This window comes from Eumetopias jubatus, unplaced genomic scaffold, assembly GCF_037043125.1.
Source record: "Eumetopias jubatus isolate StellerSeaLion01/CBP00866 unplaced genomic scaffold, mEumJub1_p1.0 scaffold_15, whole genome shotgun sequence".
Taxonomy (NCBI): domain Eukaryota; kingdom Metazoa; phylum Chordata; class Mammalia; order Carnivora; family Otariidae; genus Eumetopias; species Eumetopias jubatus.
This window is the reverse complement of record NW_028274821.1, coordinates 83,783,902-83,803,673: the sequence shown is the minus strand read 5'-3', so window position 1 is coordinate 83,803,673 and position 19,772 is coordinate 83,783,902. Positions and strand designations below refer to the sequence as shown.

The 19,772-nt window shown below is 45.1% G+C and overlaps 1 protein-coding gene across 5 annotated transcripts in view; it reads left to right on the top strand.

Annotated features, from left to right (window-relative positions):
- DENND1A (DENN domain containing 1A) overlaps positions 1 to 19,772 on the top strand; it is a 496,855-nt gene that overhangs the window by 331,848 nt on the left and 145,235 nt on the right. For all 5 annotated transcript variants that reach the window (XM_028107675.2, XM_028107673.2, XM_088019125.1 and 2 more), the window contains one exon: positions 12,300 to 12,425. In XM_028107675.2, coding sequence (XP_027963476.2) covers positions 12,300 to 12,425 — 126 coding nt within the window. The remainder of the gene's footprint in view (positions 1 to 12,299; positions 12,426 to 19,772) is intronic.

Sequence of the window (19,772 nt, the reverse complement as noted above, 5' to 3'; positions counted from 1 at the left end):
TAAGGGGAGTAATTAAGGTAATCTAACATATTGCTATTCAGTGGCGTGTATCCTACAGTCATTAAAAATGATGGTTATGAAGATTATGGGCAACACAGGAAATGCCAAAGATACAATTTAGTGAATAAAGCAGAATATTAAGTGATACATCCACTATGAGAATAAGGAAGAAAAACAGCCAGATACCCGGAAGTAAAAGATTTTTAAAACACCTTCCAAATTGCCAACGGTAGTGTATTAAGATAGTAACGTTAAGCATTAGCATTTTTTCTCCTATTTTCCAAATTTTCCGTAATATGACTATTACCAGTTTTATGATGGAAAAATGATCTTTCCTCCTCTCATCTGAAACACTGGAATGTTTTGGCTTTGGGCTTCATGGTTTGTAGGTCTTCAGGTGTCTACCTGTCACCAGTCACTCATCCCTCATGCTTTTAAGTAATTGTCTGTAAGTCTCTGTTCTGTGTTGGCCACTCTCCATGATAGTGTCCACTCCATAACTTGTAAATTTGATGCAGAGAGAGAGAAGGAGCATCGTGATCCAGTGGGGCCTTGCCCTGAGTGTGTGTATATGATTTGTCAACAATCAAGTATTTTATGGGAGTTTATGGGACTTCATTAAAGATGCTGGAGCAGGAGCACCGTGGGACATCAGAAGAGACCTCAGCAATAAACCGCAGCTCCAAGCTTTGGAATGCAGTAAATGTTTAAGAGACTTCCTTCCTTTCATTACTGAATTTTACTTTACTTTTATACCAGTAAAGAGTTGTGTTTTATTGGTTGAAGTTTCTTGATTCCGTTTCCCCAGGTCTGTTTAAAAGCTACATTTTATCTTTGAGGATGTTTGGCTCGTGGTGGAGGAAATGCTGCCAGCGAATTCAATTAACTGGCAGAGCTCACAGATACTGTACACGGATTTCTTTTTTTCTTCTTTTTCACAACTGCTACGTAAACACAGCTGGGTTTAATATTTGTCGTAACAAAGATTTAACTTGAATCATTTCACTCCGGGTAATTAATGCTTGGAATCTCGGCTACTTTTTCGTTCGTCGGCTTGTAATCCTCTGCATTTCTTTACTCTGGCTATCTAGATAATGATGTGTGCTCTAGGTCTTTGCCCTGCCTTAAAACTGCTTAATATTTGGCCGTTCCCACTAGAGAGCAGATGCTTTTCTTTGCAAGAATTGAATTTCTGTCAGCTCTTTTATGCATCATGTGTTTGGAACTGTAAGTGGATCAAGTTGTTCATCACAGCAGGGACACTGTGAAACACATCTATTATACACACTTCCCACCCCCCCCCTTCCTGTTTTTTTCTCCCTCGAGGAGGTGGAGATGCCCAGATCCCGTTGGGAGATATCTCACTCTGTGCGGATGTATCCATGTGATCCACCATGGATCCGGCCTGGCTGCATCCCTAAGCAAGGAAATCTATATCCATTCAGCCCAGGATTGTTGCTGAGACAAATCCCGCTTTTATCTTTGTAAACACCACGCACTTCATTAACTCCCAAATACACACCGAGTTTGGGTCACTAAATAAACCCACCAGGCTTAGCATAATGAGTGACATTTCAGTAATTGATGCCCTAGAAAATGTTAATTGTGAGTCCATTATTCTTTTTTATGCTACAATAATGGCTAGGGTGGTTTTGGCTTTGGAGTTGAGTTGTGTGGAAGAATAGTCACCATCTATTAGGCTCCTACTATGTGCCAGGCACTGTGCTAGAGGCTTTGAAAGTCTTGACATTTAATCTACATAACAATTCTGAAACAAATGTCTTGGAGGTGGGGGTACTTTCCCCCTTTTTTATAGATGAGGAGAAGAGGTTAAGTAGCTTGCCTAGAGGCCTCCAGCAAATCGCCAGCCTCTGAGGCAGAATTTGAACCCAGACTAAATCAGCGCACGTTTGGGTGTTGTACTTTCATGCTCAGGGTTTGCTAGACGTACATTCATCCGTTGGTTGGTTGATACACTGATCCATTCCACATGTATATTACTAGTGGCCCCATTCCATGTGAAGTCTCAGGCCAGTTGGCTTTAGCCAACACCTCTGTATCCATCTAAATCTGAGCTGCTGGTGATGTTTGGAGTTGTTTATTTAGTTTTGCTTTTTCTATCAGAGCTCGGTGTGAATGTAATCCAACATCCCCAAGAACCTACCATGTTCTTACAGTTTTCATTTTGCGAGTTTCAATCCCTAGATTTAGCTTTGAGCTGATGGCTAAAAATTCCAAATCTGAGTAGTTTAGTTTGTCAACATTGCTTTAAAAAGCCGGAGTCTTGATGATGTTCCTGCTGCGATATGCTCATCTTTTAGGTCTCAGTGCTGCTGAGGGCAAAAGTGCATTTTGGTGCATTTTTAATAGCTATCATTCAATTTGCAGGAGTCATTCTGGGACATTCACATTCTGACTGAAATACCGCCAATCTGTAGAATTAATTATAATTAAATAGATAGGTAGCTTTTGCCCATGAAGAACGTCATTAATCTCTCGATAAACATTTTTAGTTACGATTAACTTTAGTCTTTCTGCAAATACTTTTCATTAGAACCAGGCATTATTGTCCTGGTTCATTAGAAATAGACCAACCCCTTTTATTTTTGATTTGCAGTCCATTTTGTTGTTGAAAGATGCTGGCATTTAAAAAAAAAATTGGCGGAGGATATGTTGTAAAAAAATAAAACAAAACATGTATAACTTCCCTCTTGCAAGTGCATATCTGTTTTTTTCAAAGGTAACTTACATTTGTATTTTGTGCCTTGTGTTTGCAAGAGAATGGTTCTTGGTTTATTCATGTTGACAACTGAAAAGCCTTAGACCTAATTAAAAGAATTTCCACGAGCACCTTTACTGAACCATTTCATTACGCGGCACTGCACAGATTGCATTGTGAAACATGGTGATAGTTTAAATCTGACCTTTAAACCTAAACTGCCAGAAGTATGGGGGAGAAAACCCTTCTTTGAAAATACTCCCCGGATACATATATATATGTATATAGGCATACATGTATGCACATATTTGGTTAGAAATAATCTTTTTATTGGATGACCACCTAATAATATAAGTACACATTTATTCTGAGCTCAGATCTTGCTTGTAGCCTCCTTGAGCCTGGACAGAATTTTCAGCTGCATTAATTTTGTGTGTGTTTGTGTGTGTGTGGTGTTTTAAAGCTAAATTGTTTTATAGGGAAAGCAAAGACAATTTCACTTCCTCTGCACAAAAAAAAAAGTGCTTGGAGGAAGAAGAGTATTACAAATAGATAGAAAAATACAAAAGTTGTTGCTGCTGTGTTTCAGTTTAAAATGCGAGATACTTGGACTAAACACATGGGGAGGGGCTGGAGTGCTTTAGTGTGTGCAAGACTCCTCCTGAGCTTTGTTTGGCAGATAGTGGAAATGGGCCTTTTTGTTCTAAAATTGTACTTTTTTATTCCCAAGAATGTCATCCTAAGGACTTGATAGTTTGTTCTTAAGACGCTCAACAAAGCCATTATAGCGTATAGTGAAGTAGCCGGGAAGTAGCCATTCCCATAATGAAAATTGATCCTTTTGTCTAACAAAAGCTGCTTAGATTGTAAGGCTTGCCTCTAACTTTCTGACTTAATGCTCAACCAGTGAGATGTCAGGAGAGACAGTGGGAGCAGAAACCTGGGCCCCTCGGGTCAGAGCCAGCTCCAGCTTGGAGCTCCACATAACTAGCATAGTCCCCACACCCCCATGGAGAACCAGAATCTTTGAGGGGAAAATGGGATGCGGAAGAAGCAATTAAAGCCAACTGAGGTCAAGGTACAACCATGTTCTCAAGAAAGAAACAGAAAAGCAAAGAATGAAAGGAAGCAATAATGGAGATATATTAAGTTGGGGAAGAAATAAACCAGTATCAAGGACAGATCTAATTTGCTGGTTTTAAGAAATCCTGGCAGCGGTGAGAATCAATGAAATAGCACAGACTTTGGGGTAAGACGGACTTGGGATTGACTTTGGCCTCTGCCCTTCGCTGTACCAGCTGTGTGACATGGGGCTGAGGCTCACTTTCCTTTATCTGTATAGTGGGGATAATCATGCCTGTCTAGCCCGGTTCTGAAATTTTAATACAACTGGATATGAAAACACCTGCCATGATGTTTGGTACCTAGTGCGGCGCGGGGGTGATAAATACTAATTCCTCCTCCTTTCTCCTAATGAATTCCTGGTTTTCCCAGAAACCGTTACTGTGAAAGATAGTGGGGTGGGATTGCCTTCACATATCAAGACTTTTTGCTTCAAATGGGAGTCAAGCACTAAGGCATCGGTAGATCCACTGCCATTTTTCACTGCCAATGTGAAAGTAGCAGAGGGAGTGAGTCAGTGTCTGTGTGTCCCTGGAAATGGGAAAACAAGGCAATAGTTTGTTCTCCCCTCTCCAGACCCAGACATTCTCCAGGAGATCTTATAACAAAGCCTTGATATCTAGCTTATTCAGGAAAGGAAGAATCACTTTGCCTTAGTCCTTATAGGCCGTTTTTAAAGGGAGAAAGAAAGTGTGACTCTCTTGCCTCCTCCCAGCTGCTGCTGGGTGTCTGATTGGTCAAAACAACAAATCTTTTAACTTCATTTCTGACACTGAGCAGTTAATGCAAGAAGTGGGGCCCCCTGCACAGTCTAACTTGAGTCAGACTGTTCACTCTCTACTTGAGGTGTTTTGCCAGCACTGAGGATGGTCCTAGTTCTGCCTTCCTAGAACATACAGCGTAATAGAAAAGAGACATTTATGGGCTTGTTGCGACAGGCGCCATTACACATTGCTCTGTGTCTCTGAAGGAGAGGTACCAGGAGAGTTTATGACAGGGAACCTTGGTCTATTCTGGGGGGTCAGACTCAGGAAGTGATTCTGTTTGAGCCGAGACCTGAAGACTGAGTAGTCGTTGTCCAGTATGGTAGCCACTATTCACATGTGGCTATTTAAATTTTAGTTGATTAAAATGGAATAAAATAGAACATTCGGTTCCTCAGTCACACGAGGCACATTTCCAGCCCTCACTTGCAGCTGCCACAGCAGATGACACAGGTGATAAATTATGGGCAGAAAGGCCCACTGGACGGCACTGGGTTGCGGGCAAGGGGGTGATGGTGCTGGGAGCGCTCCAGAGGAGTAGGCCTAGCAAAGGTCTTGGGGTGCAAGAGAGGCCAGTGTGACTGGGGCCCAGATAGTGTGGCTGACGCCGTGGAGAGGTTGCAGGGCCTCAAATCTGAAAGAAGCTGAGGCCGGTCACTTGGGGCCTTGCAGGTCAGGCTAGGACTTTAGTCTCTTTCGTCCAAGCAGTGGGGAGGCTGCACAAAGATCCTAGCAATCAGAAGGGCACAAAACAGAAAATGAAAGCATCCCTGCAGGGTCCATACTTTTCATGCTTGATCCATGGCTTTTTAGATTTTTAGTTCACATATAAACTTATATAGATACGTGATTTTTTTAAATGATTCATGCGATATGTATTGCTCAGCAACTTGCATTTTTGCCCCCGTCTGGCAGTGTTTTGTGGACATCTTTTCCTATCAGAGGTGGATAGGTGAATAGTGGGCCATCTTTCTCTCTACCTTCCTCCCCACCCGCCACAAGTTGCAACCAAGTAATAAAGAAAGAAGCCTATATTTATTGAGTGCAAATAGTTTATCTTCATTTTCATGGAGGGGGGAAAGATACATAAAAACTAGTTATACAAAAAGCTAAATACTAGGATGGTGATACATACAACTGAGAGTTCCTTTCGAAGTAGTAACGGACTACCTTGTGGCTGGTCTGGGGGAGCCTGACTGCAAGCTCTCCAGTGCTGGGTCCTGGTCATCCGCGGCTGTTCCTAGCACTTTTCCAGCATGGGGCCTGCAAAGATTAGGCATCAACGAAAGGAATAAGCTAATGTGCCCTGAGAAAGTGCTATTTGTTCTGACAGAGGGCATCACAGAAAAAGGCTTTTGGCTTTTTTTTTTTTCTTTTTGATAGAAGGATTTTGTTCAAGAATGTGGGAGGGAGGGGTAAACAACATTCCAGGCTTTTAGGGATGATTTGGAGGCCTCCGAAACTCAGTACAGGACAACGTTGGAAATGGAGCTTGAACTGAGCCTGGAATATTTTGCTAAGGAGTTTGGACTTAATAATGTTAGCACTACAGAGCCCCTGAAAGTTTTGGAGGACTGGAGTAATAGGATGCAACCTCTTGTTTTAGAAAGACAAGTTCATGCTAAAGACAGATGAAAATAGAAGAGCCACTGGTTGAAAGATGGTTGCAGTAGTCTAGGGACAAGAGGAAACGTGAACATCAAAGAATGGAGGCAGTTCGCTGCCTCCGCTGCCCATTTTACATCCATTGTATTTAATCCTCACAACGAATGGATGTTGCAGATATCTCATTTTATAGCAAAGGAAACAGAAGCTCAGAAAGGTTAAGAAAGTAGGAGGGCTAGGTGTCCAATCCTAGATTTAAGTGATCCAGTCTATACCCTCTGCTGCCTGAGGAGTGCATGTGGACAGAGAAGCAGGTGAAGTCAAGAGACCTTCAGTGAGCAGGTACAGCAGGAACGTGGGGTAGGGAATACTGCTTTTGTTATTGCACGTGTTATGTTTGCACTGTTAAGACTGGACTAGGTGTGTCTGCTTTCACTGAGAGGTTTGTTTTCCTTGCAGTTTTGGTTGCATCTAAGTGGTGGCTTTCTGCAGATGGGGAACGGATGAGTATCAGTTTCTCTTACTACACCCCCTGCGCGCCCCGCCCCCCCCTCCCCGCCACCGATCCTTCCCAACAGAGACCAGATTCTTCTAATGATCAGTCACTAAAGAATGTGATCCTAGACTTTCCTCCAAGCAGTGAGGCTCAACCACTGGAAATGCCTCTCAGGATATCAAAACACTCACTCGCCCGTTCTTTCATTTAGCAGCAAATGCTGAATGGTTACACCAGCCAGGCCCTGCTGGCCCTTCTGGGAACTCAGGCTAGCAGGAGAGGTGGTAGCTGTAGCAAATCGCTGAAGACTCACCTAAGCAGTCCAAGCACCCCAACAGGGTGTCATTAACCCTCCCTTAGGGGTCGGGAAGGTTTGGTAGATGAGGGGACATCTGGATTCCCTCTTTCCCTTAACCCAAGGTAATCTTTAATTTGACTATTAAGGAAAAATACCTCATTTAAAATCTTTATCATAAAAGGAACATATGCTTTTTAATAAAGGATAAATCAAAACAATCAAAAGTGCATAAAATAGAAAGTGAAAGCATCCCTTCATGGTTAAAGTTTGATCCATGACATTTTAGATTTTTACTACATATATAAATATATATATGTAATATATATAAGTTTTTAAATGATTCATGCTGTATAGCTCTGCAACTTGCATTTTTCCTCCCATTTGGCAGTATTTAATGGACATCTTTTCATGTCAGTTCAAGAACTGTCAGATACTTTTTAGCAGCTATGCAATATTTCATTGTGAGGATGTGGTATAATTGACTTAATTGGCCCCCATTGATGGGCACTTGGATGGTCTTTCGAAAGGTGAATAGATCTTCCACAAATAGAACAGGAAGGGACAAGAGACAAGGCTGTGTGAGTTATCGGCCTGTGTATGGGCTGGAGAATAGTGTATGCTTCTAAATAGTAATTCGCTCTCAGTCCAACATACGTTAGGTGGGGCTGAGGGAAGTGAGGCCAGTTGAGCAGAGCATCACTAACTGCTCTGAGAAGTTGGGATGTTTTTCTGCAGGTGGTAATGGCCAAGGGTGGGGGCATTGAAGGATTTTGATGGAGGGATTGAAATGACCAGATTCATATGTTTCTGAGCTTCCTGGAACAGCTATGGGTGGGTGGCACTGAGGGGACGCTGAAGAGAGCCTATCTGGGAAGCTACTCCACCAATCTGGGCCAGAGAGGAGGGATGGAGCTGCATGGCACAGTGCCAGGGTCACAGGCACTGAGAGGAGAGGGTGGATTTGAGACATATTTGGGGTGGTGCTGATAAGATGTGGAGAATGGTGGTGGGTAGGGAAGGAGGATTATGGAATCTGACCTCCGAATCTGGCCTAGGAGATGAGCTGGGTGATGCTGCAGTGGCCACGATGGGACACGGGGGGGGTGGGGGGGGAGCATTCAGGAGAGGCTGGTGCATTCGTTGTAGCATCCACTTGCCCTTGTTTTCTGTCTTCCTCCTGATACCTCATTAAAGGAGGAAGCCATCCTCATCAGCATTTCCATCACCCCCACGTTATGCGTGATGAACCCCAATGTTAATGATTTGACCAGAACCCCCATGAGTACTCCTGGCAAGTTCAGTTTTAGATGTATGACTGTGGTTTATTTTAAGCCTCCGATTTTCGTCCCTCACTTTTATTTAAAGGACGAAATTCTGTCGCCAGTTATCAGATGCGCATATACTTGAAGTTTCAAAGTTTGAAGTGCTGACAAAAGCTTCTCCACGTTGCAGGGTGAGGAGAGGTCTTCAGAAGTCTTGGCCTAAGTGGTTACAGGGGCACCAAGAGCCCAGGACCACTTGGCTGGTTTCAAACCAGCTGGGGCGGGCAGGAAGGCACACACTCATATTTGCTCAGTTACAATCAGCAACGACTTCTTTGTGTAAAATGATAATGAGGCCATTAGGAGAAGCTCACCTGAAGTGCAGCGTTGTGAATCCAAGGTAATTAAACACCTCCCGAATGAAAGGGAAAGGCCAGGGAAGGTTAAGTGAGGAATCATCTGCAGCACAGGTGGCCCAAGGCCTTTGAGGATCTAGAAGAGTGACAGCGGCTTGCACCAGTTCCAAGGATGGAAATGTCACCCTTGTCCCTGGGAGAGGCAGGATTTCTATTCTTCAGAGGGTGGGAAGTGGGCAATATTTTTCACATTTTAATAAAGCATGTTCTGTTTTGTTTTCATGTTGCTATTTCAAGTTGCAAGTCCATGGCAGAGTCTGCCCGGGTACTGAGTGGCCTGCATGCTCTTCATGGGCTCTCACCACTGTGGCACTGTGTCAGGGCCATGTGTCCCTGAATGGGGAAGTCACAGTCAACGGGATACTGACACCTACTGCTTCCAGAGCAAGGATGGTTTTCTTTGGCCCACCTCCAAGCCCAGAGAGGGTAGCCACCCCCTCTCGGCATATTCCCATGACTTCTGACATCCCAGAGAAGGACAGCAGCCTTAGCCCTACCCTCACTCAGTTCACTGTACATATAGTACAGCCCCTTAGCAACAGCACAGGAAGTGTTCTCTCAGTAAACACTTTGTGGTGACTTACTAGGTGCCCAGCATTGTGCCCCATGACGTCATATGCCCTTCCAGTGTATCTTTATAAGCTCCGGCAACAGGATTTTCACCGTTCGGTTTCTGGCCTCAAAATCTCTGCTGTCTCCACATAAAAGTTTCTACATGAATGTTCATAGCAGCATTATTCATAATAGCCCAAATGTGGAAACAACCCATGCCTGTCAACTAGATAACGATGTAGGGTAAATAAGACGTGCTATAGCCATACAATGGAATATTATTCAGCTGTGAAAAAGAATGAAGTACTGATAAGCACCACAACATGGAGTAACCTTGTTTATAATGAGCATTATGCTAAGTGGAAGAAGCCAGTCACAAAAGACCTCTTATTGTATGATTCCATTTATATGAAATGTCCAAAATAGGTAAACCGTAGAGACAGAAGGTGGATTAATGGTTATTTAGGACAGGGTGCAGGAGGTGGGGAGGAAGATTGGTGGGGAATGAGAAGTAACTGACAATAAGATGGGTTTCTTTTTGGGGTGATAAAAATATTTAGGGGCTGGATAATAGTTCTACAACCGTGTCGTCATATTAAAAACCGCCAAACTGTATACTTCAAATGAGTGAATTTTATGGTATATAAAATATATCTTAATAAGCTATTTAAAAATCTCTGGGGTGCCCGGATGGCTCAGTAAGTTAAGCATCTACCTTTGGCTCAGGTCCTGATCCTGGGGTCCTGGGATCGAGTCCTGCATTGGGCTCCCTGCTCAGCGGGGAGTCTGCTTCTCCCTCTCCCTCTGCCCCTCCTCCCTGCTCGTGCTCTCTCTCTCAAATAAATAAAATTAAAAAAAAATAAAAACCCCTTATCAGAAGCTTATTAATAAGAAATAAAACCCATGGAGCATTTCTATTTTGTTTTTAAGATTGATTTATTTGAGAGAGCGTATGCGAGCAGGAGGAGGGGCAGAGGGAGATTCTTAAAGCAGAGCCTGACACAGGGCTCGACCTCATGACCCGAGAGATCATGACCTGAGCTGAAACCAAGAGTCAGACACTCAACTGACTGAGCCACCCAGGTGCCCCCAAGAAGCATTTTTAAAGTCTAATCTATCCCAGACCAGCAATCCTTAATATTTTTAGGTTCATGGGTACCTTTACGGATCTGAGGAAAACTGTGGAGCCTATGCCCAGAAAAATGATCATCACTCATTCATATTAAAATTTTGTAGGTGGCCGGCGCCTGGGTGGCTCAGTTGGTTGGGCGTCTGGCTTCAGCTCAGGTCATGATCTCGCGGTGCTGGGATCGAGCCCTGTGTGAGGCTCTCTGCTCAGCAGGGAGTCTGCTTCTCCTTCTCACTCTCCCTCTGTGTTCTCTCTCTCTGGCTCAAAAAATTTTGTAGGTGATTCATGGACCACCTGAATCTAATTTTTCTATTTTATCCTTAAATAATGTTAGCCCATACAGATTCCTGAAATGTGCTCTTGATGTGACACCTGCATGCTTAAAAACAGTTGTTTGGTTTACATTTTCCCTAAGACAAAGGGGAAAAAAAACTCCTGACCGTACTCACAGCACTTCTGACCCCTGCCTTTCCCGCTAGCCTCGTTTTAGGCCATGTTCTCCATCATTCCCTCCCCTGGAGCCATAGTCCTTTCTGTTCTCTGAACTCCTTCTCACCACAGGCTTTTTTCCCCTGTGCCTGGGACACTGTTCCTTCCCCTCTTTGCCAGGTTCTACTTCAGCTCATCCTTCAGATTTCAGTTCAAGCCTGCTTCCCTCCAGGAAGCCTTGTTGACTTCCTTAGTGAGCTCTAGCATAGACTCATCACGGTGGCTATGTCACAGTCATTTGATACTTTCCTCACCGGAATGTAAGCTTCATGTGGGCAGGGCCCAGGTCTGGTTTTGCCCATCGTTGGATCACCATTGACTCGAGGCTACCACATTGCCAGGTTCCAGGGGTACTTTTCACGTGGAACAAACACAGTATGGATGGTGTGCCCAGAAGTTGTGCAGTGCGGCATCCTGAGATGAATGAAAAGCATGTTAGAAACAGACCAGGAAGCTTGATGTTGTCTCTGATGTTGAGGGCAAGAGCCATCATGTCACACGTGAGGATTTCCTACGCTGAGGATTCATAGGAGAAATCTCTTTGAGTTCTCACTTTTAGGAAAATGTGTTTTCATTTGTGCAGGTGGCTTGTTTGTACCACATGGACCCAAAGAATCTCACAACTTGAGTTTCTCTTTTTGCTTTGACCACTAGCAGGCTCTTAAGTCAAATTTGCAGGCCAGCTGTAGCCACCATGTAAGACCTTATAGCTTACATTGATACACGAAATATTTCTGGCTGCTTTTCCCAGTGCCATGGCTTTCTTGCCTATTTTTCTAAATCTCTTGAGTACATATCTATAAACTGCCACGATTCTTTTAGAGAATGAAGGATATAAGAATATATATTTATACATGTTTACCTTATATTTAATAAACATTTAATTTATAGTATGTTTAATAAATCTATATCACATGTGTTTACTATATATATTTAATGTATAACTAGAGTATGAGGTATGAGGTATATATGTTATAAATAAGCCATTCATTTCCAATATTTTTAAGTAATTTGAAGAGGGAGTAGAATTGGAACTAAAAAAATGTGTGTCGTTTGGGCTTAGATTATTAGACTTTCAATTCATGTTCCAATTGGCCACTTCTTGGGTTTGTTCCTCTCTCTGGGATTGTTTCACCCTTGTAAGACAGGAACGCCGATCCCTTCCTTGCAAGACTGTGGAAAGAATTAAATTAGAAAATGTATGTGAACGCACATACCTGGCACGCTGAAACTACTCAGAAAGTAGCTTTGTGTTTGCTCTTATTCTGTACGCTCTGTTCAGTTTCAGAAACCTGTCCTAATACCGAATGCAGTTTTGTTCTCCAGAAGCTGAGGTATTAAATCCATCCCCCTTCCAGGGAATTTCTAGAGCTCCGTATGTATTGGGCTTAGCCAGCCATCTGTCCACCCTGCCCTCAACCCGTGTCTCCTTTCTCTCTGTCACCAGATCTCTTCACTGAAGAACCGGCTGAAGAAGGTGTCCACAACCACCGGTGACGGTGTGGCCAGGGCCTTCCTCAAGGCCCAGGCTGCTTTCTTCGGCAGCTACCGAAATGCTCTGAAAATTGAGCCGGTGAGTAGCTTCTTGGCATTTATAAATTGTTTGGTCAGGGCTGAGAAATGTGCCTGAGGGGTCACAGGAAATCAGGTCTTCATCTGGTGGTTGAATTTCCCCAGAAGGGGTTGTGCGTCTATGTTGTGAGGGGCCAGGGGGCTGCCCTCCCTTGGCCCTTCCTCTTAGCGTGAGGAAGCCATGCCACTATGTGTGAAGCACTCACTGTTCCTGTGCACGTTAAGACCCGTCCCCTCCCTGGACTACTAGTAGCACCAGCTGCGTGTTAAGACAGTCCCCGGACCTCTCACACTCCTGCTCTCTGAGGATCCTTTCCACTTGACAAATGGGGAAACTGAGGCTCAGAAGAGACATGACTTGCTAACCAGCGGAGGAGCTGAATAGTCCCAAAGCCGATGCTTTCCCTCTGTGTCTCAAAGCCCTTTTCCTCTAAAGGGGCCTCTACTCCACACTCGAAAAAGCAAGGTGTCCCGGGGTTTCACTTCTCAGGTGCTCCCGAAGTGCTCTTGGTGTATTGACTACATGGTGTGCCACGAACTGCGGAATAATGTTATCCCCCTCTGTGGCCCTTCAGCCTTCCTGAGCCTCAGTAGCCTCATCCATTCCCCTGCCTGCCCTGTGAGGTGGGAAGTTATATGAAGATACGAAGGTATCACGTCAACCCTAAAAACAAAGTACCAGCTTTCCCGGCTTCAGTGAGAAGCTTTCATCTGATGACCCTCTACTCTGCCTACTCCTGGCCTCTTGGCCACAGAGAATGGAGAACTTGGCCTGGGGGGCCTGGGTCACCATGTGTAGGAGGAAACGCTGCAGGGCGAACTTGCCCACCGCCCTTTTCTCTCAAGAGCACAGAGCTCCCTTCATCCTGAGCCGGCGGGTGACAGCAGCCACATCCAGCCTGGTTGCAGTGGGTGTGAGGACCCAGCATAGGTCACACTGCCTATGGGCCAGGGCTGTTTGTTTCTGGTTTTAACCCACAGCATTTTTATTATATCATATGACAAAAGGTGAGTTATATGTCAGGCAGTGCATTTCACGTGCAAACTCTGACAGTGACTCTTGCTTATGCTTCCCCATGAGCCACAGTTCTACATTGTTAAGATTTTTTTTTTTTTTTGCTACTGTGACTCCATCATGTGTCTAAATGAGACCCAGAGTAATAGTAAACACCTTGTTTTCCCTTCACCCAGGGCATACTCTCTGCCAAGTGGGGGGCTCAGGAAGCAGCAGCCTAATGCCACCACCCTCCTTGTTCCTTGCCTCCCGTCCAGCACTTAGGCCTGACTTTCTAAGCTGCCTCAGCTTCAGGCAATGTCATGGTCACATAACAGAAGAGATGTACTCTCTTTTTGCTTCCTTAGAACTACTTCCCTGAGGTCCTCTAAAGCCCTTAATTAAAGCAAGTTCCCCACGTCCTGCTCATCTCCAAGTGAGGCAGCCCTGATTCTTTGTCCTGACCTTGGGCCCAGCCAAACCAGTCAGGTCTAGTGCTAATTTGAGAGCTAGTATAATTCAAGAAAAATACTGTTGTCTTTCCATCTCTAAAAGGAGACTGGGATAACTGGCCCAGTCCTTCCCTTGCCTTGCTGAGAACTGAAAGACATGAGGTATTTCCACTCTTAAAATGATCTCATTATTGTCATATATGTGTCTAGAATCCAGAGACTGTTGAATCTTGGTAGGGATTGCTGGATATATGATCTGGGCACAAGTTGCTCCTCAGAAGAAGTTTATGGCTGTACTTGCACTTGGCTCTAAAAGTCATTGGGTTTAAGCACGGAAGCCCTGGAGTTCAAAGCCCGGCTCTGCACTTCTAAGCTGTACGACCTTGAACAAGCCACTTAATCTCTTTAAACTTCAGTTTCTTCACCTGTGAAATGAGGCTAAGAATACCTATCATTCTACATCTCCAGATGGTTATAAGGATCAAATGAGCCATAAAATGTTTCATAGGGAAGGTGAAACTTGACCTGCGTCTGATGGCTTAGGTTTGGAAAAAGAGCATTCCTTCATGTGGTGGGTGTGGAGTTAACTGAGTGAGCAAAGGCTTGGAGGCAGTACCCCTCATGGCCACTTTGTCTGGAGTCATGGGTTTGGGTAGGGAAAGGGTAGGAGAGCTTGGAGCCAGATTTGACAGAGCCTGGGATGCTAGGCTAGAAGTGTGAACTTCACCCTGTAGGGAATGTCAGTTTTTGAGCAGAGATATGGTAAGACTGAAGTCATGTTTGACCAGTGATACAATGATAGACTGAAAGGGGAGTTGGAAGCAGAGACCAGGGGACTGTCTGGGAGACTCAGAAGAGAGCCCTCTGGTGGTGACACCAGGAAGAGGTACCATGAACAAGTGACTAAATGAATCTGCAAAGATATAAAGTATGGGAGACGAGGAGCAAGTGATGTCAAAATAACTCTCAAGATTTGGACCAAGGAGAAAGTGATGATGCCTGTAAGTAGAAAAAGTGAAAACGTAATGTGAAGGTGTTCCCGGTAGCAGTACTGAGAATGGTAAAAACGTGGAACAGACTTAAGTATCCATAATAGGAAACTGGTTAAAGAAATTGAAATATATCCATATGCTAGAATATTATATAGTCATTAAAAGTAGCATTTTGAGGATAGGATGATGGGTTTGGTTGTAAACAAGGTACATTTCACTGAGTCTAAGCTGCCATTCAGTCATAAGATGTACCATTACTCTAAGTACCATTACGAAATGGGAAAGGGTGCTGCCAATCACAGTTGGATGCCATCAGTTGTAACACACATCCAGATTTCAGAGATGTTATGGTGTGAAGATATCTGTGTCTTAGAATCAATGAAATATGGCACATTTGTCGTGCTTTCAGTCCCATTCATCTCGCAAATAGCTTTTTTTTTCCTGGGAAGCCAGAGGGCCTGCAGTTTTCTGGCCAAGCATCATCACCATGTAATGATGGTTTTTAAACCATAGATTTAATTCCAGGCGTTTCTCCTTAACCTGAAAGATGGGCTAACAATACTTCCTGTGCAAGATTGTTTGGAGAATTAATGAAAATAATTGACTGCAAAGCACATGTGAGCCCAAGAAGGGATGAGGGTAGGTGGGCACTGGCCACACGGGGGTGGCGTGGGGAATGGTACCTTGGGTGAGCCTGTTTTGGATGGCAGTAAGCATGGTGCTGAGAGGTTAGGGTGCCCTCCCCAGGGCCATTTGTCCTTTAGTTGTTTCTCTGATTATAAAAAAATAGCACCTGCTCTTGGTAAAAAAGAAAAGCTTAAAGTAACAAGAGAACTCGAAATGAGAAAATACCCATAATCCTATCATCTGGACTTAAGGCAACATGTTAGCATGTTTCTACCTAGGCTCTAGGGTTTGGGGGTTGTTTCTGTTTCATTTCGGTTTTGGTTTTTGGTTTTTTACTTAAAGACAGTTGAGATATTCCTGGCAAAGCAATCCAGTTCCCAGTTATTTGGTTTTGCCTTTTAGTATGTCGTAAGCATTTTTTCACCTGATATAAAAACTCTCCTTAAACATCATCACTTAGGATGGCAGCACATATCCCATCAGGTGACCCCAGTGGTTCTCAACCCTGGCGTGGATCAGAATCACCTGTGGGGCTCTTAAAAAGGCAAGTGTCTGAGATTTTTATCAAGTTCCCCCAATCTGCAATCAGTGCAGAGGCCCACCGCATTATCCTAACGCTGGTTCTTTTGATGGTCGGTCACCTCTCACCATTTTAAATCACACTGTGATGAACATCTTTATAGCAGTCTTCATGCACGGTCTGAACTATTTCCTGAGATGAAATCCCTGACATCGATTTACTCGGGCAGAGGATCCGAGTACACGGAAGCCTTTGCTGTAGAAGGTGAGGGGGAAAGCTGGAGGCCACGAGCAGGTGCTAGTCTGGGGGGGAGAGCCTCTGAGGCAGATGGCAGGGCAGGGCCCAAGCATCAGCCTTGCGTGTGGAGAACGTTCCGCGGCCAATGGCAGAGGGCGCCAGCAGGGTGGAGGGCCCGGAGAAGCGTGCGTGGGTGTAGGGGGCACAGCAGACAGGGCTCCTGCGGCTCGTCCTCTCTGGCTGCTTTGTCACGTGCCCACAGCATTCATTCACTCCACTGCGGTGGGTTGGCTTCCCACCCTGGGCCAGCGGGTGCAGCCACGGGACTCAGGTCACTGCGAAGTCACAGAGTTTGGGTTTTTTAAAACATGAAACGTGACAGACTGGATGGTGCTCCTTTCTACTCTTGCTTGGCGGACGGCTCCCGCTGCGCCCCTCGGTGCCCCGCCTGGCTCTGGGAGGGGAGCGAGCCCCAGCCGGGGCCGGGGGGCGGGGGGGGGGGCCGGGATGTGCTGCTCCAACCCCGCGGCCCAGGGCTCACCGGAGACTTTTAACTCTTTGGCCTTTTTTTTTTTTTTTTCCTTTCCTACTGGAAAATTTTCAAAATGCAGCTGGCTGGGGAATCTCGAGCTTCGTTTTCTTTCCCCTGCCCGGAAGGGAAGGGGAAGGCAGCCCCCTGCTGAGGCTGGCCACATGCCAGAGCGGCCCTGCTCCCCATCCAGGCCTTGCTCCTTGCTCCGTGCCCGTGCCCAGGCAGGAGGGCCTGCGTCGGCTCGCTGGCAGTGTCTCTTTGGGGCCAAGTGAGTGAATTGTTTCTCCCAAGGACCAGAGTGGGATACCAGGCATGTCCCGTTCCAGCCAAGTCTACCTGCTCAGTGGCCTCCCACAAGGCTGGCTGGAGCTCGTTCATCTCCTGGGTGGCTCCGCTTCTCCCCTACGACTGCCCCTTTCCTGTCCATGTTCCAGGTGGGGAATAAAGGCTGAGATTGCTGGTGACTTCCTGGTGAGTAGGAGAGCCAGGAGGCCGGCTGAGGTTGGCCTGACTCCAAAACTCAGGTTCCTTCCACCACACCCTCTTGCCTGTCTTTGTTCTGGTTTCCTCAGGCTCCATGTTAACAACTCTCTCTGCATTTCCAGCGCCGGGCCCGGGTCGTGGCAGGGTCCAGGCGTCAGGGAGTAGATTTGGGAATAGCGGGTAGAAGGATGGGTGAGGGAAAGCAAGGAACAGAGAAGTGTGTGAGGCCGGGGTTGGGTTCAGTGTGTTCAACACAGACACCTCGCATCCTGCCTTGGCTTTAGGCTTTGGAGGTTGGTGCTACCTGGCAGAGGGGAGAGTGTCTGCAAATCGCAAGGGCACGTGACCCATTTTTCAGTCACCCAGAGAATATGAGGTGCAAAGCTCAAGATATTTAACAATATCGGCCACGCCAACTTGTTCTTCTCCACTTAAATGACAGAACCACAAGCAGCCAGGCAGCCCCATTCGGAAAAACCCCCTTTATCCATGTCAAGCAGCAGCCCAGGCTCCAGCTCATTTATTTAGGCCTTTCTTGCTCTCTGACACGCCTCCTAGCAGTTGCCAGGCAACTCTGGGAGTAGCAGTGTGTGTTAGGGATTAACTAGTTAGGGCTGGGGTCCTTTTTGGCAAGAAGGGGATAAAAGACAAATGATTTTAATTGCTAGGCCAAGGATCCTTTCTGTGCTTGGTGGAAGATAGCAACTTTCGGAGGATATGTATAGCAGTGTGGTTTTTGAATTTGCCTCGAATGTTCCCCTCTCTCCCTCCCAGGGAGAACAAATGAATTTTTAAAAGAATCTTACTTTTCCCACACTCCTTTGTTTAAAATTATATCATCGTGAAATCTGAATAAGACTAACCTACCACCCTTTCTTTGGAAGACAACACAGTGGCCTCAGTTTTAAAGAACTTTCAAAAATAGAACTGTGTGCTTTAATTTCCTGCCTTTTTCTGTTCATAGTTCTCGTAAGCTCGTACGTGGAGTCCTCTCAAGACAGTACATTTGAAGGTTACTTGTTCCCATGTCTGGCCCACTGCAGGTCTTGGTAAAATGTTAAATCAGAGAGCAAAACTGATGGATATTGGTGCTTTCAGACGCATCCTGCTCTGTGCCAGGACCTGCGGAAAGACCAGTGTAGATGGAGTACTGTGAGAGTTGTCGAGTCAACAGGCCAGTGCGGCTCTCTCTGGGCCAGCCTGCTAGCTGGGCCTCCCCAGGATGAAGGGAGCACAGCCCCTGCCCTCAGGGAGCCAATGCTGGGTTGGGGGCAGTGAACAGACAGTCACTATCATGTGCTCTGAAGGAGGCCGTGAAGGGAACATCCAGCTCCGCAGTCTTGCTTAGTCTGCCCCAAGGGGCCCGGCTTCCAGATTCAGCTGTGGGTACGCTGGCATCATCCACCTTACAGCCCCTGATTTTGCACATGATTCTGCTTAGTCATATTTATCCACCAAGAAAACCCCTTAAAGACAGAGAAGTTAAGATAAAAGCAAATTGATAGACTGGCTTTCAAGCATGAACGGACGAGGCTGTGTTGGAACAGGTTGGAAAAAATACCATGTATATCTGTTTCCTGGTTGAGTAACGCCATTGATCTCATGGCTTCAAAAGACACAACTATATTTATATGCGTTTTTAGTGTAACAGAAAACAGAAGAGTATTTAGAAACTAGAAACATTAAAACATCACGATAGTCCCACTGAACTAACACAACTACCTTAACTACCGTTTGTATACTCTTTAATAATTTTTCATTTTGCAAAGTATTTCCATAGCTGCTGTCAAATCTAAGTTAAAAGTCTGTTTCTCCTCCATTTAACGTTACATCAAATGCGTTTTTGTATAGCTGCCGAACATTCCGTCAAGTACAACTAACCATAATTTCTATAACTACTTGCATTGGACCTTTAGATCATTTCCAGTCTTTTAATATTGTAATTAATACCGCACCAAACACCTTTTGCAAAGAAAGCTCTGAAACGCAGTATTTTGAAGGCTTCTGAATAGAAGAAATACAAGTCAGCGTGCAGGAGCCTGACTTGGGGTGCCAACTTGTCACAACGTGGTAGGGAGCAGATTTGCTTTGAATCAGTCTAACCGCAGCTCAAAATGGAAAGCATGAAGAACCCTTCATGGCGTGCGCTCCTTGCTCTCCACACAGGCAAGCAGAGGATGCCCAGAACGTATATAAGGGATGTCACTAATTTGTGCCTCCGTCTTGTGCTAAAAAAAGGGTTGAGGACCTTAAAACGGTGTGTACAGGAAGATGAGAGGAGGTTCTGAGATTCTCTGCACTGCTTGAGAGCATAGAGTTAGAAATCGAACCCACGTCTGTCTTCCAAGCCCATGCTTTTTTCTTTTCTTCCCTCCCCCCTTTTTTTTGGCGGTAAAGCATATATAACATAAATTTTCCATTTTAACCATCGCTCAGTATACAATTCAGTGGCAGTAATTACAGTGACAATACCGTATGACCAGCATCACTGTGTTTTCAAAATTTTCGTTA